Source organism: Ranitomeya imitator, chromosome 8, assembly GCF_032444005.1.
Source record: "Ranitomeya imitator isolate aRanImi1 chromosome 8, aRanImi1.pri, whole genome shotgun sequence".
NCBI classification, from domain to species: Eukaryota; Metazoa; Chordata; class Amphibia; order Anura; family Dendrobatidae; genus Ranitomeya; species Ranitomeya imitator.
The window spans coordinates 92297637-92311220 of NC_091289.1; the positions used below are offsets into that span (position 1 = coordinate 92297637).

The following is a 13584-nucleotide window of genomic DNA, read 5'->3' on the forward strand; positions in this document are numbered from 1 at the left end:
GTGGTGCGGGACCACTCATAGCACTGAGAACCGGGTGTTAGCTGACACCCGGTGGTGACCGCCGACCCACAGCAACCTTTGTGCAGGCGATAACCATGAAGTATACATACTGCATCTGTCAGGAAGTCCTTCCCTTTCATGACGTACATGTACTGCAAATGTAGTCAAGGGATTAATCCTCTGAACATCTCATCTTGATTGTATGGGTCACTTTTTTTCCCTCTCCTATTCCCATTGTATTCCTTACTGCCGAAAAAAGCTCCTCCATGTCTTCTGATGACAAAGCTTATCCTGGTGTTACTGCAATTCAGAGTAACTTCTCCTAACCATTCCACCTCTGTGTCAGAATCCGAACTATTCCTTGGGTCATATTTCCTCTTTTTTGTTCCAGATGGAGCCCCATTAAGAATTGAAAGAAGAAAGCCAAGGAAAATCTAATCGCCTGATGCACCATTCATCTTCTTCCATCAGGGAGGGTTGCTCTTCTAAATCTTTTCTGTGTTTATTACAAATGGCACATTTGCGATTTGTAGTCTTACTTTTAGCCTTTGGGGCAGGATCCTTGTTCCCCTAAAAGAAATAAGGGAGATGCCATGAGGTGGGATCCTGCACCAAAGAGGGACCCTACCTATACCAGCAATACTCACTAGGCCTGGGTACAGCCCCAGGCTCTGCAGATGCAGCTCTAAGAGAAGACTGCACATTGCGGCGATTTTGCAGCTGCGGGTCCGCAGCAGTTTCCATAGCGTTTACAGTAACATGTAAACCCTATGGAAACTGCAAACCGCTGTGCACATGCTGCGGGAAAAACCGTGCGGGAACGCAGCGGTTTACAACCCGCAGCATGTCACTTCTTTGTGCAGAATCGCAGCGATTCTGCACCCATAGACATGCATTGATCTGCTTACTTCCCGCATGGGGCTGTGCCCACGATGCGGGAAGTAAGCGGATAATGTGCGGGTGGTACCCGGGGTGGAGGAGAGGAGACTCTCCTCCAGGCCCCGGGAACCATATTTGAGTAAAAAAAAAAAAGAATTAAAATAAAAAATAATGATATACTCACCTCTGAAGTCTCAGCGCTGCACGCGGCCATCCGGTCTCAGGTTGCTATGCGAGCAGGGCCTGTGGTGACGTCACGAAGGTCCTGGTTGCACATCATCTTTGGAACCGGACCGCTGCCTGCAGCGCTGAGGAGATCGGGAAGTCAGAGGGTGAGTATGTCATGATTTTATTATTTTTAACATTACTATTGATGCTGCATATTGCTGCATATGCAGCATCAATAGTAGGGGTAAATCCCGCAGCGGAACCCGCAGGACAAACCGCGATAAATCTGCAGGGATAACCGCAGTGGGTTTGCCCTGCAGATTTATCAAATCCGCTGCGGGAGAACCCGCAGGGACCCGACGCTATGTGTGAACATAGCCTCACTCTCCATGATTAGAACCTTAGGCTGCCTGACTACTGAAATGGATGGAAAAAAAAAGAAAGAAGCGACTGCTCCCTGGCCACAGCATCCCCGGAAACCTCATCATCCCTAGGGGTATCAAAAACCACTGAGAATGGAGGGAAGGGTGGGGATATTAAACCTCTTTGTATTTCCTGTCCCTAATTAGGATGGGTAGGCAACCTCCTGTGGTGCTGTTGTGGAGGCAATTAGAGCAAATTATTATCCCAGGTTTGTCAAAGTCCAGTCTATCAAAATATAAATTAACCTATACAGTGAGTGCTGTGAAGAGAAAAAAAAAAAACTACCAGGATTGTGGGGTTTGCTTCTTTTGTTTGGGCATCACAACTCACACAAAAAAAGCAATAATAAGCAATAACAGCATATTTACTAGATTGTTTTATTTATACAAATCAGCCCGCCACATTAAAACAAGTCTTCACTCAGCTCCATGGATGCAAGAATAAAAATGATACGAGTCTCGTAATACAGGGATACAAACCAATTTTTTTTTCCCATGAAGCTGAATATTCTTTCACAATGTACATTAAAAAAATGTATGCAAGTCTGGTATTACAGTAATCATGCTAACAGGACATTTTTACCCTGGAACATAAGTCTAAGCGGGAAAAAAAAAAAAAAAAAAAAACACATTGTAGAACTGAATTTTTTTCAGTATTTAATCAAACTTGGATTTTTACCCCGAGTTTTCAGTAGAATATATGGTAAAATGGAAATGGTCATTCATAATAAAGGGGGGAGAAAAATGAAAGGGTAAAAATGAAAATTGGTTGAGTAAGCAAAATGTGTAAAATTAACTCTTTAAGGACTTTCAATGTCATTTCAATCTTACCAAGGTCAATGGGTCCCTCCTTCAACCCGTCCAACTCATACAATCTGCCATTCACGGGGACATAGCTGACAAAGTGAAAAGCATCGTCATCCCTTGTTGAAGACTTTGCATCAAATTCAAACATTTGTTGCCTGTAAGAAATAAGAAAAATGAATTGTGCTGCCCATGTTTTTACATCCATATTTTATGTCAAGATCTCCCACTTGGTCTTTTTATGCTGACAGGTATACAAGTGGGCTTAAGGGCTTGTTTCCACATGCGAGAAACACGTCCGTGTCTCGCATGTGGAAACAAAGCTCTGGTGCCTGCACTCCAGAGCGGAGCGTGCGGCCGCATAGCAACACATGGAGCCGCACGCTCCGCTCCACAGTGTCGGCACCAGAGCTTCGTTTCCACATGCGAGACACGGACGTGTTCCTCGCAAGTGAAAACAAGCCCTAAGACTTGCAGATTAAGGCCAAATCACATCTGATGTGAGTATCAGATACAAAATGCTAATGGCTCCTACTCTGCTGTGAGCGTAAAACGAGTGTCAGTGCTCTGTTCCCCTCGCATGAGAGAATTGCAGCACAGGTGCGGAGGAGAGGGAGAAAGGAATTTCTCCATCTCCTCTGCTACCGGCATCGGCAGAAAACTCATTGCACTCGGGTGATATCCGAGTGCAGTGTGATGTTTCACATGCACCCATAGACTTATATGGGTGCATGCCATCTGAATTCAGCATGCTGCAATTTTTTTCCTGCTCGGTCGCAATCTGATCGGAGCAGGGAAAAAAACAATTGAGAACAAAAACAATAGGATTAAATTGGTATAAAAGCAATCCGAGTTTTAATCGGATTGCATTTGTCCAATTTAATCGCAAGTGGAGGCGAGTCCTAAGACTGACTCCTGTAAGGTTAAATGCTGGAATCTGAATATATACTTGTACAACAAGTTTAATAAAAAAAAAAAAAAAAGGCCAAATTTCAGAATCTTACTTATAATCCACACATTTAGGGCCCCTTTCCACTTGTGTGAGAAAAAAACGGTCCGATTTACGTACCGAAAAAATGGATGTAACGTGTGCGATTGTCATGCGAGTGTCATGCGAGTGTAATGCGATTTTTAATCGCATCATCCGTTTTTACATCCGTATGCAATCCGTTTTTTTTCTCTGCAACTATTTTTATACAGTCATTTACAGGACTATTTACAGTGTTCTATGCCACAGAATGGTAAGGTATCCGTAAAAAACGGATGGAATACGGATGGTCCGTATTCCATGCTTTTTTTTTTTATCGCACCCATTGACTTGCATTGGCGAGTCTCGTCCGAGACTCGCAGCATGCTGCGATTTTTTTCTCAGTCCGATTTCGGCTGAGAAAAAAATCGCAAATGAAAAGACACCTATTGAATAACATTGGTCCGAGTGCAATCCGATTTTTTATCGGATTGCACTTGTCCGTTTTACTCGCAAGTGGAAATGAGCCCTTAGTGCAACTGACAAAAAAAAACAGCTTTCTCCATATTCCCATGAAGAAAACCTAGTCCTACGGGCTTCGTTAATCCTTCTGGATATTACAAAATTTGGTAAGATTGGGGAATGTGGCTAAACATTTAACTCCTTAATGACAAAAACAAATGTTTTTAAATTGACCAGTATTACTTTAAGACCATGATGGCGAACCTACGACACGCGTGTCAGCACTGACACGTAGTACTGGGCCGCATGCCAAGAAGAACGTTTCATCCTCAGCTCCTGCACGGCCAGGGGCAGTAGCCGAGGATAGAGATTGGTGAACAAAAACAGTAAAGTTCGGCGTGCATACTGAACACTTACTGTTCGGGCACGGACACCGAACACGGCCTTCTCCAGGAAGTCCGTGTTACTGTTCTGGTTAGGCTGCCCAAACACCGGGTGCTTGTCGCGTTGTCATGTGCTTGGAAGCCCGGCAAACACCACCTCTGATCGGTGGTGAAATCATCCCCGCCGGTTAGAAAGCCGCGGTGTCATGTCGGACGCTATTCACACTAGGGCATCCGACAGACAGCGGTAATTCTGCATTTGTCCACTATGCGCTCAGTGGCGTCAGCTAGATTTTATCTAGGTTGTCCGGGGTTAATCTAGCTGGTGCTCTGATTGGAAGCTGGGTCACGCCCACTGCCTTTAAATAGTTCTGCTGAACATTGAGCGTCAACAGCATAGAGGGCGGCAGGACTTTATGTCCCTCTACTTTAATATTTAGGCACTCCTTCTCTACAAGCAAGCATGTCCCCTGAAGAGTTGTCTTGGACGAAACGCGTAGGGACGAATTTATAAGGGAGAGTGCAGGGCTTCTTATGTATAGGGGTAGTTGTGGACTGCCCTTGTAAGGGCAGGAGCTTTGGGGAATAGACTATTTATAGCCCCATAGGGATTGATATAGGGACTGTCATCCTTTCGCATCCTGGATGTCTACCTAACAGGGGATTATCTGGTGCTCCGTTGCCCTCGCTTTGGAATTGGTGAGACCGTTCCTTATTTATTTATATGTATATTTATTAAACACCAGCAAGTATTTTTTACAATATATGCTAGGACTGTTTTTTCTGGAATTTTATGTGACTGAGTGCAGTAGATTTGCTGTGTCCACATATAAACATTGGTGGCACAGCTTTGTCATATTCACTGCCTCAGCAATCAGGATTCTGGCTGTTGTTATTGCAGTCGAGTTCTGTTTTATCCTATAGAGGGCTCACTAGTCTCTATGGACCATCACGTTATATGGTAGAGACATAGCCCCTGTTATGGTTTATTTTTCACTTGGGTGATTTGTGTTTTTTTTTAGGTTACTTTTTGAGTATTAAAAGTTACGTTTTATTAGTCCTTTTTGCTGTATTGTGATAACCAGCCAGGCAAAACTCAATGCTGGGGGCTGCAACCTTCAGCTGTCAGCTTCAATAAGGCTGGTCATCAAGAATAAAAGGGTCCCCACACTTTTTTAAATTTAAATAAATGGTGTGGGGTCCCCCCCCATTTTCGACAACCAGCCTTACTAAGGCAGACACAGCTGGGGTCTGGTATTCTCAGGCTGGTAAGGAGCCATGGATATTGGCCCCAGTGGCGGACACTGACAGCTTTGGGTCCCTGTGCAGGAAATGTGTCTGGGCCCCCCGCCCTGCCCGGCATGCTGCTTATGATGAGAGCAATCTGGCTCCGAGCAACAAACCAGATTGCCCTCATTATCAAAGGTTAAGATTTGGTTCTGCTGGTTCCAGTGCAGTCAGACTTGCAGTCAGGTGACAACTAGTGTTCGCTGTCAGTGAATAGAACACTGCAGACTCTCTAGTTGGCACAAGACAGCAAGTGTGCGAAGTGCATCCTCTTGGTTATGTGATTACTGTGGGAACCGGCAGAGCCTGACCATGTACCTATATATTGTATTACATTATATGTCTGGTATCTGATAAAATACTACAAATAAAAGTATGGAATCGTGTAGTAGACTGCATTATTCCATACAACAGTTTTATGTAAAAGACGTACTACAGGAGGGGCCCCCACACAGCTCTCCCTATATACAATTTGTGCCCTCACAGAGTCCCCGATGAAATCTGGATGCAGGTCAGCTGTATATTGCGACCTGCGGACCAGTGTTTCCGGGTGTTTTGTTATCACAGATAGCCCGGCCCGATTTCCACATTTTGCCCAGGTCTGTTATATATGAGCCATATACTAATCTGTGTACTGGGTGTTATGTACTATACCACTGATGGCGAACCTTTTAGAGACCGAGTGCCCAAACTGCAGTCTAAAATCCACTTACGGTATTTATTGCAAAGTGCCAACACAGCAATTTAACCGGAATACTGTGGTTTTAGATTAGAAAATCTCCTACATTAGCACGCCATAGCAAAGAGCTTGTAAGCACTGCACTCCAAGCCAAAGATACTAGCCACCGATTGCAGTGGAGGTCTGTTCTTGAGAATTTAGAGGATTTTTATTCCAAAGTAATATTGCCAAGTTGTTTGTTTTTTACAGCCTCTTTGCAATTGTAACCCTTTATCATGATGAGAATAACCCTTTAAGCCAGGCATGTCAAACTATATTCACATATTCCTCCATACAGTGAAATGGGCCTCACATAGTGCTCCATACTGTATAATGGCCCCACATGATGGTGCCTACTGTATAATGACCATATATGATGCTCCATACTGTATAATGGCCACACATGATGCTCCATACTGTATAATGGCCATATATGATGCTGCCTATTGTGCAATGGCCACACATGATGCTTCATACTGTATAATGGCCCCACATCATGCTGTGTACTGTATAATGGCCACATATGATGCTCCATACTGTATAATGGCCCTACATGATGCTACATACTGTATAATGGCCACACATGATGCTCCATACTGTATAATGGCCACACATGATGATCCATACTGTATAATGGCCACACATGATGATCCATACTGTATAATGGCCACATATGATGCTCCATACTGTATAATGGCCCCACATGTTGATGCTCAATACTGTATAATGGCCCCACATGATGATGCATACCGTATAATGGCCCCACATGATGATGCATACTTTATAATGGCCCCACGATACATACAGTATAATGGCCACATATGATGCTCCATACTGTATAATGACCCCACATGATGATGCTTAATACTGTATAATGGCCCCACATGATGGTACATAGAGTATGATGGCCCCACATGATGATGCATACAATACAATGGTCCCACATGATGATGCATACAATATAATAGCCCCACATGATGCTGCATACAGTATAATGGCCAAATATGATGCTGCATACATTATTATGGCCACATATGACGCTGCATACAGTATAATGGCCCCACATGATGCTACATACAGTATAATGGCCCCATATACTGCACCATACTGTGTAATGGCCTTGCATTACAAAAAAAATACTCACCTCTGTCCGTTCCAACACTGATCTAGTCTCTTCACATATCAGTCCTACCTGTGGGCATGCGCACCATCTCGGCAATAGTGCCGCCGTCACTCTACTCAGATCGCGCACCATCCCCGTCCTCAGCAAGAGCGCAGACTGATGGAACGGCGTGTGGCCTGATGGGAGAGTTGGGGTGCATGTCCACTGTCCAGATTACATCCGGATTAGCTGCGGATTGAATGCTGCGTACAACCGCAGCATTCAATCCGCAGCGTCCAGATATTACAATATAGTGGAGGTGATTTTATGAAATCCCGTCTCCACTATGCGTGTGAACACGCATCCGGCGGCCCTGCGTTTCCGGACATGCGGTGCGTCTTTTTAGAACGCAGCATGTCTGTTTACCTTGTGGCGACGCTCCGTCGCCGCAAGGTAAATCACAGGGTCTTATGAATGGGGTGCGGAGATTCCGGATATGTGCAATGAACACATCCGGAATCACCGGGCGTATAGAAGGGAGCGGCGCTTTGGGCGGAGTGAGTTTACCACTCCGTCCAAAGTGTCGGCAATCCTGAACGTGGAACCATACCCTTAGGAGCAGAGTGGCTGTGGTGCTAGTGATGAGGGTCAGGGAGATTACACGCGGGCTGAGAAAAGTGATGGCTGAGCTAGTTTTGAGGAGATGGCACGCGTGCCCCCTCTAGCAGGTTTGCCACCACTGTACTGTACTATGTGCACATATATAGTGTTACATGCACTGACCAGGCTGCAGGAACTCACATTATAATATAGTAGATGGTGGCCCGATTCTAACGCATCGGGTATTCTAGAATATGCATGTCCACATAGTATATTGCCCAGTCACGTAGTATATTGCCCAGCCACGAAGTATGTTGCCCAGCGACATAGTATACAGCACAGAGCCACGTAGTATACAGCAGACACATAGAATATTGCCCAGCCACGTAGTATATTGCCCAGCCACGTAGTATATTGCCCAGCCACATAGTATATTGCACAGCCACGTAGTATATTGCCCAGCCACATAGTATATTGCCCAGCCACGTAGTATATTGCCCAGACACATAGTATACAGCAGAGCCACGTAGTATATTGCCCAGACACATAGTATACAGCAGAGCCACATAGTATATTGCCCAGACACATAGTATACAGCAGAGCCACGTAGAATATTGCCCAGACACATAGTATACAGCAGAGCCACGTAGTATATTGCCCAGACACATAGTATACAGCAGAGCCACGTAGTATATTGCCCAGACAGATAGTATACAGCAGAGCCACGTAGTATATTGCCCAGACAGATAGTATACAGCAGAGCCACGTAGTATATTGCCCAGACACATAGTATACAGCAGAGCCACGTAGTATATTGCCCAGACACATAGTATACAGCAGAGCCACGTAGTATATTGCCCAGACACATAGTATACAGCAGAGCCACGTAGTATATTGCCCAGACACATAGTATACAGCAGAGCCACGTAGTATATTGCCCAGACACATAGTATACAGCAGAGCCACGTAGTATATTGCCCAGACACATAGTATACAGCAGAGCCACGTAGTATATTGCCCAGACACATAGTATACAGCAGAGCCACGTAGTATATTGCCCAGACACATAGTATACAGCAGAGCCACGTAGTATATTGCCCAGACACATAGTATACAGCAGAGCCACGTAGTATATTGCCCAGACACATAGTATACAGCAGAGCCACGTAGTATATTGCCCAGACACATAGTATACAGCAGAGCCACGTAGTATATTGCCCAGACACATAGTATACAGCAGAGCCACGTAGTATATTGCCCAGACACATAGTATACAGCAGAGCCACGTAGTATATTGCCCAGACAGATAGTATACAGCAGAGCCACGTAGTATATTGCCCAGACACATAGTATACAGCAGAGCCACGTAGTATATTGCCCAGACAGATAGTATACAGCAGAGCCACGTAGTATATTGCCCAGACACACAGTATACAGCAGAGCCACGTAGTATATTGCCCAGACACACAGTATACAGCAGGGCCACGTAGTATATTGCCCAGACACATAGTATACAGCAGAGCCATGTAGTATATTGCCCACATAGTATACAGCAGAGTCACGTAGTATATTGCCCAGACACATAGTATACAGCAGAGCCATGTAGTATATTGCCCAGACACATAGTATACAGCAGAGCCACGTAGTATATTGCCCAGACACATAGTATACAGCAGAGCCACGTAGTATATTGCCCAGACACATAGTATACAGCAGAGCCACGTAGTATATTGCTGTAACTCATTGCTGCAGCTTCAGCTTTCATACAGATCGGGTGACGCTGGAGCCGGGACCTTATCTGTATGTAAGTTTAAGATGGTGCAATAAATCTCAGTACTGTACAGATAGATCCTCTGCAGAAAGCAGATAAGAAAGCAGGAATTAGATGAAGCCATCACATACCTCCTGCCCCGACCCCTGGCTCGCTCTCTGCCAACTTCTTTTCTCCTCTCCAGGTCTCCAGCAGAGTGAAACAGGCGCGCAGGTGACGTCAGATCAGCAGACACACAGCCTGCTGTCTGCAATGGGGGATGCCGGCCGGCGCTTGTACACTGCTAATACAGTGCGGGCCCGGGCCTGCATCGATCTACAGCGGCAGCAGAAAGCCGGGGCCCTGTATGCCCCTGCCTGCAAGGGCCCCCCTCCACCTCCGGGCCCCGGTGCGGCTGCACCGGTTGAACCGGCGGTAGGTCCGCCCCTGATTGGCCCCCTCAGCCTAAAAATAGCAGCTGCCCAGAAAAGTCACATCTATTAAAAGCACCAATTATGGTGCTTGGCCCGCCTCTCCCCACTTGCCCTGTAGCGGTGGCAACTGGGGTTCATATTTGTGGGGTTGATGTCACCTTTGTATTGTCAGGTGACGAAGCCCACGGCTTAGTAATGAAGAGGCGTCTATAAGACACCTATCCATTGCTAATCGTTGTATGGTAAATAAAGACACAGCCAGAATAAAGTCCTTTATTTGAAATAAGACTTAAACACAGTTTTCCATTTTTATTTAAACGCCTATTCCACTAAAGCCCTCGTTCTCCTGTAATAAAACTAAAATAAAAAAATATATCATACCTGTCTGTCGTTCTGTACCACGCAGTCTTCCATGTCTGGGGGATAAAAGGTTTTCAACCGAGACCAGGGGTGTCAAACTGCATTCCTCGAGGGCCTCAGACCATGCGTGTTTTCAAGATTTCCTTTGCATTACACAAGGTGCTGGAATCATTCTGTGCAGGTGATTAAATTATCACCTGTGCAATACAAGAAAATCCTGAAAACATGACCTGTTTGCGGCCCTCGAGGAATGCAGTTTGACACCCCTAACCTAGACGGTATCGCCCAGACATGGATTACGGCATGGGACAGAACGAAAAACAGGTATATTGTTGTTTTTATTTTAGGTTTATTACAAGAGTATGAGGGCTTCGGTGGAATAGGCGTTTAAAAAAAAATGGAAAACTGTGTTTAGTCTTATTTCAAATAAAGGACTTTATTCTGACTGTCTTTATTTACCACACAAATATAGGATTAGTAATGGATAGGTGTCTTCTAGGTGCCTCTAAACTATTAAGCCGTGGGCTTGATGTCACCTGACAATACAAAGGTGACATCAACCCGACAAATATGAACCCCACTTGCCAACGCTACAGGAGAAGTGAGAAGATCCGGGCAAAGCACCAGAATTGGTGCATCTAATAGATGTGACTTTTCCGGGCAGCTGCGTGCTGCTATTTTTAGGCTAGGGGGCCAATATCCATGGCCCCTTACCAGCCTGAGAATACCAGCCCTGAGCTGTCTGCTTTAGCAACGCTGGTTGTCGAAAATAGAGGGGACCCCATGCTGTTTATTTAAATTATTTATTTAAATTTGAAAAAACAGTATGGGGACCCTTCTATTCTTAATGACCGGCCTTGTTGAAGCGGACAACTGAGGGTTTCAGCCCCTAGCAGTTAGCTTTGCATGGCTGGTTATCAAAAATACAGGGGAACCCACGTAATTTTTTTTTATTATTTACTTAACGCAGGAGCGGCTGATGAATTCTCCAATCCGCCGCTCCTGCTTTCACTGTTATTAGCGGCAGCAGGTGTCGGATGATGGGACCAGTAGTCCCATCAACTGACACCAGTGACCGGAGGTAAACCTTATACATCCGATCACAGCTGAGCACTCACGATGTCTTGACAGCTTGGGAAGCGTGGCTCTCTAACTGGCGGGGATGATTTCACCGCCAATCAGAAGCGGTGTTTGCCGCGCTTTCATCCACATGACAGCGTGGCAAACACTGGATGTTCAGGCCCCCATTCAAGTGAATAGGGTCCGGGTGCTGTTCTGGTACCCGAGCCGAACTTTTTTTTTAACTGTTCGGCATGACCTGAACAGCCAAGGGTTCGCCCATCTCTAGCAGAGGATAAAACATTTGCTGCAGTGTAGTGTAGATACTCTGTGCCGGAGGTCTGTAGGTCAAAACAACAGAACTCCGGCACAGGGCGTCAAGCTCAGGGAATTCTGTTAGGCCGTTGTGGGTCTTTCACCTAACTTCTGGCCAAGGGAGCAGCAGAATGCCGTGGGGGACGTATCTCTGGGGGCTACCTATAATTCTATTTCTTCTTATTAACCCTGTACTTTCCTAAAATATAGTTGCATGTGCCATCTTGTGGTCAGTTAGGCTAGTTAACGCCTAATTGTCTGCAGGGCTAACGGGCTACCTATAATTCTATCTTCTGCCTCCCTGATGGAGAACCCAAAAAATAAAAAGACAAGGTTAAGTAAAGGAAGTTTAACAAGTTAAATAATATCAAGACCAACAAAAGAAAATGGCTGATGGATGAACAAAGAAGTCACTATGCAGGTAAGTTAAATAATTAGTTTTTGGTTTATTAAATACAGCTCTATATTATAAAATTACATTTTTTTATTTAACCTATAAATATCTCAAAATTATGATTTTTTTTTCTTGAAGCGACACTCCACTCGAGTTCTGCTCTGTTTTTTGGTGAATTTTGACACACCAAGCTCAAAAAGTTGCCCATCACTGCTTTAGTAGGTAATAACTGTTTATCATTTTAATGGATCTCACTGATTCATAGACTCTTTTTTCGGGACATGTACTTTATGATAGCGGTAAAATTTGTTTAATTTTCTTCAATTTTTTTTCTATATTTTCACAAACAAAGGGGTTGTCCACTACTTTCAGTTAACCCCCCTAATGTATCCCCCCAGGGCCCCTAATGAATTTTATAAATACCTTCCGTTGCCGTTTTCGCCTGTGAGCGGTGCTATGGCACCGGCTGAGTCCGGGTCACGTGACCCTCCAGGCTGCAGCCGCCGCTAATTTCCGCCGACGTCACGTCAATACCCAGACTCTGGAAATTGATGTGACGTCAGCAGCAGGCGTGACCCAGCCTCCACAGACAGCAGTCACTCGAGTGACTGGGCTGTGGGCGGAGCTGGGGGCTGCCTGCGGGGCTGTGCTGGGGGCTGGCATCTGCGGGTGGGCGGGGCTGGGGCCTGCTGGCCAGCCGCCGCTCTAATATGCTGAGATGTGCGGCTGGTGCGGAGGTGGCGGCGGCCGGTTGCGGTGATGGCCGATTGCGGTGAAGGTGGTGGCCGGTTGCGGTGATGGCGGCGGCCACTGCGGTTGTGGCTGGTGCGTTGGTAGCGGCGGCCGGTTGCGGTGGTGGTGGCGGCCGTTGCGGTGGTGTCGGAGACGGGGACGGCGGCGGGGGTCTGCGAAAAGGTGCTGGAGTGTGCGGGCAGGGGGTCTGCAGGGCTGTGCGGTGGGGTGTTTGTGTCTCAGTGCAGGCATCGTCCGGAGAGACTACAAGTCCCATTGGGCTATGCCTGCTACAGTGACAGTGAGTGACACATTAGCCAATGATGGGACAGTAGTAGTCCCATCATCCGGCTAATGTGTTGAATGTAAAAAAACAAACAAACAAAAAAACAAACAAACACATACACCCATACAGTACAGACAACATACATTACACACATACAGAACATGCACCATGCAACATGCACCATGTGACATGACATGCACCATGCAACATGTGATGACATGCACCATGCGACATGCAACATGTTGACAACATGTGACATTCACCATGCGACATGACATATACCATGCACATGCGACGACATGCACCATGTGACAACAAGCAAAATGTGCCATGCACCATGCAACATGTGATGACATGCAACATGTGACAACATGCAAGATGCGACATCATGCACCATGTGACAACATGCGACGACATGCAACATGTGACAACATGCAAGATGCGATATGCGACAACACGCAC

General features: G+C 45.8%; 1 protein-coding gene across 3 annotated transcripts in view; it reads right to left on the minus strand.

Annotated features, from left to right (window-relative positions):
- Nucleotides 1-13584, minus strand: part of UCHL5 (ubiquitin C-terminal hydrolase L5) — a 421169-nt gene that overhangs the window by 136336 nt on the left and 271249 nt on the right. For 2 of the 3 annotated variants that reach the window (XM_069737164.1, XM_069737163.1), the window contains exon 6: nucleotides 2301-2431. The exons of the other annotated variant lie outside the window; for it this stretch is intronic. In XM_069737164.1, coding sequence (XP_069593265.1) covers nucleotides 2301-2431 — 131 coding nt within the window. The remainder of the gene's footprint in view (nucleotides 1-2300; nucleotides 2432-13584) is intronic. 3 annotated transcript variants of the gene reach the window in all.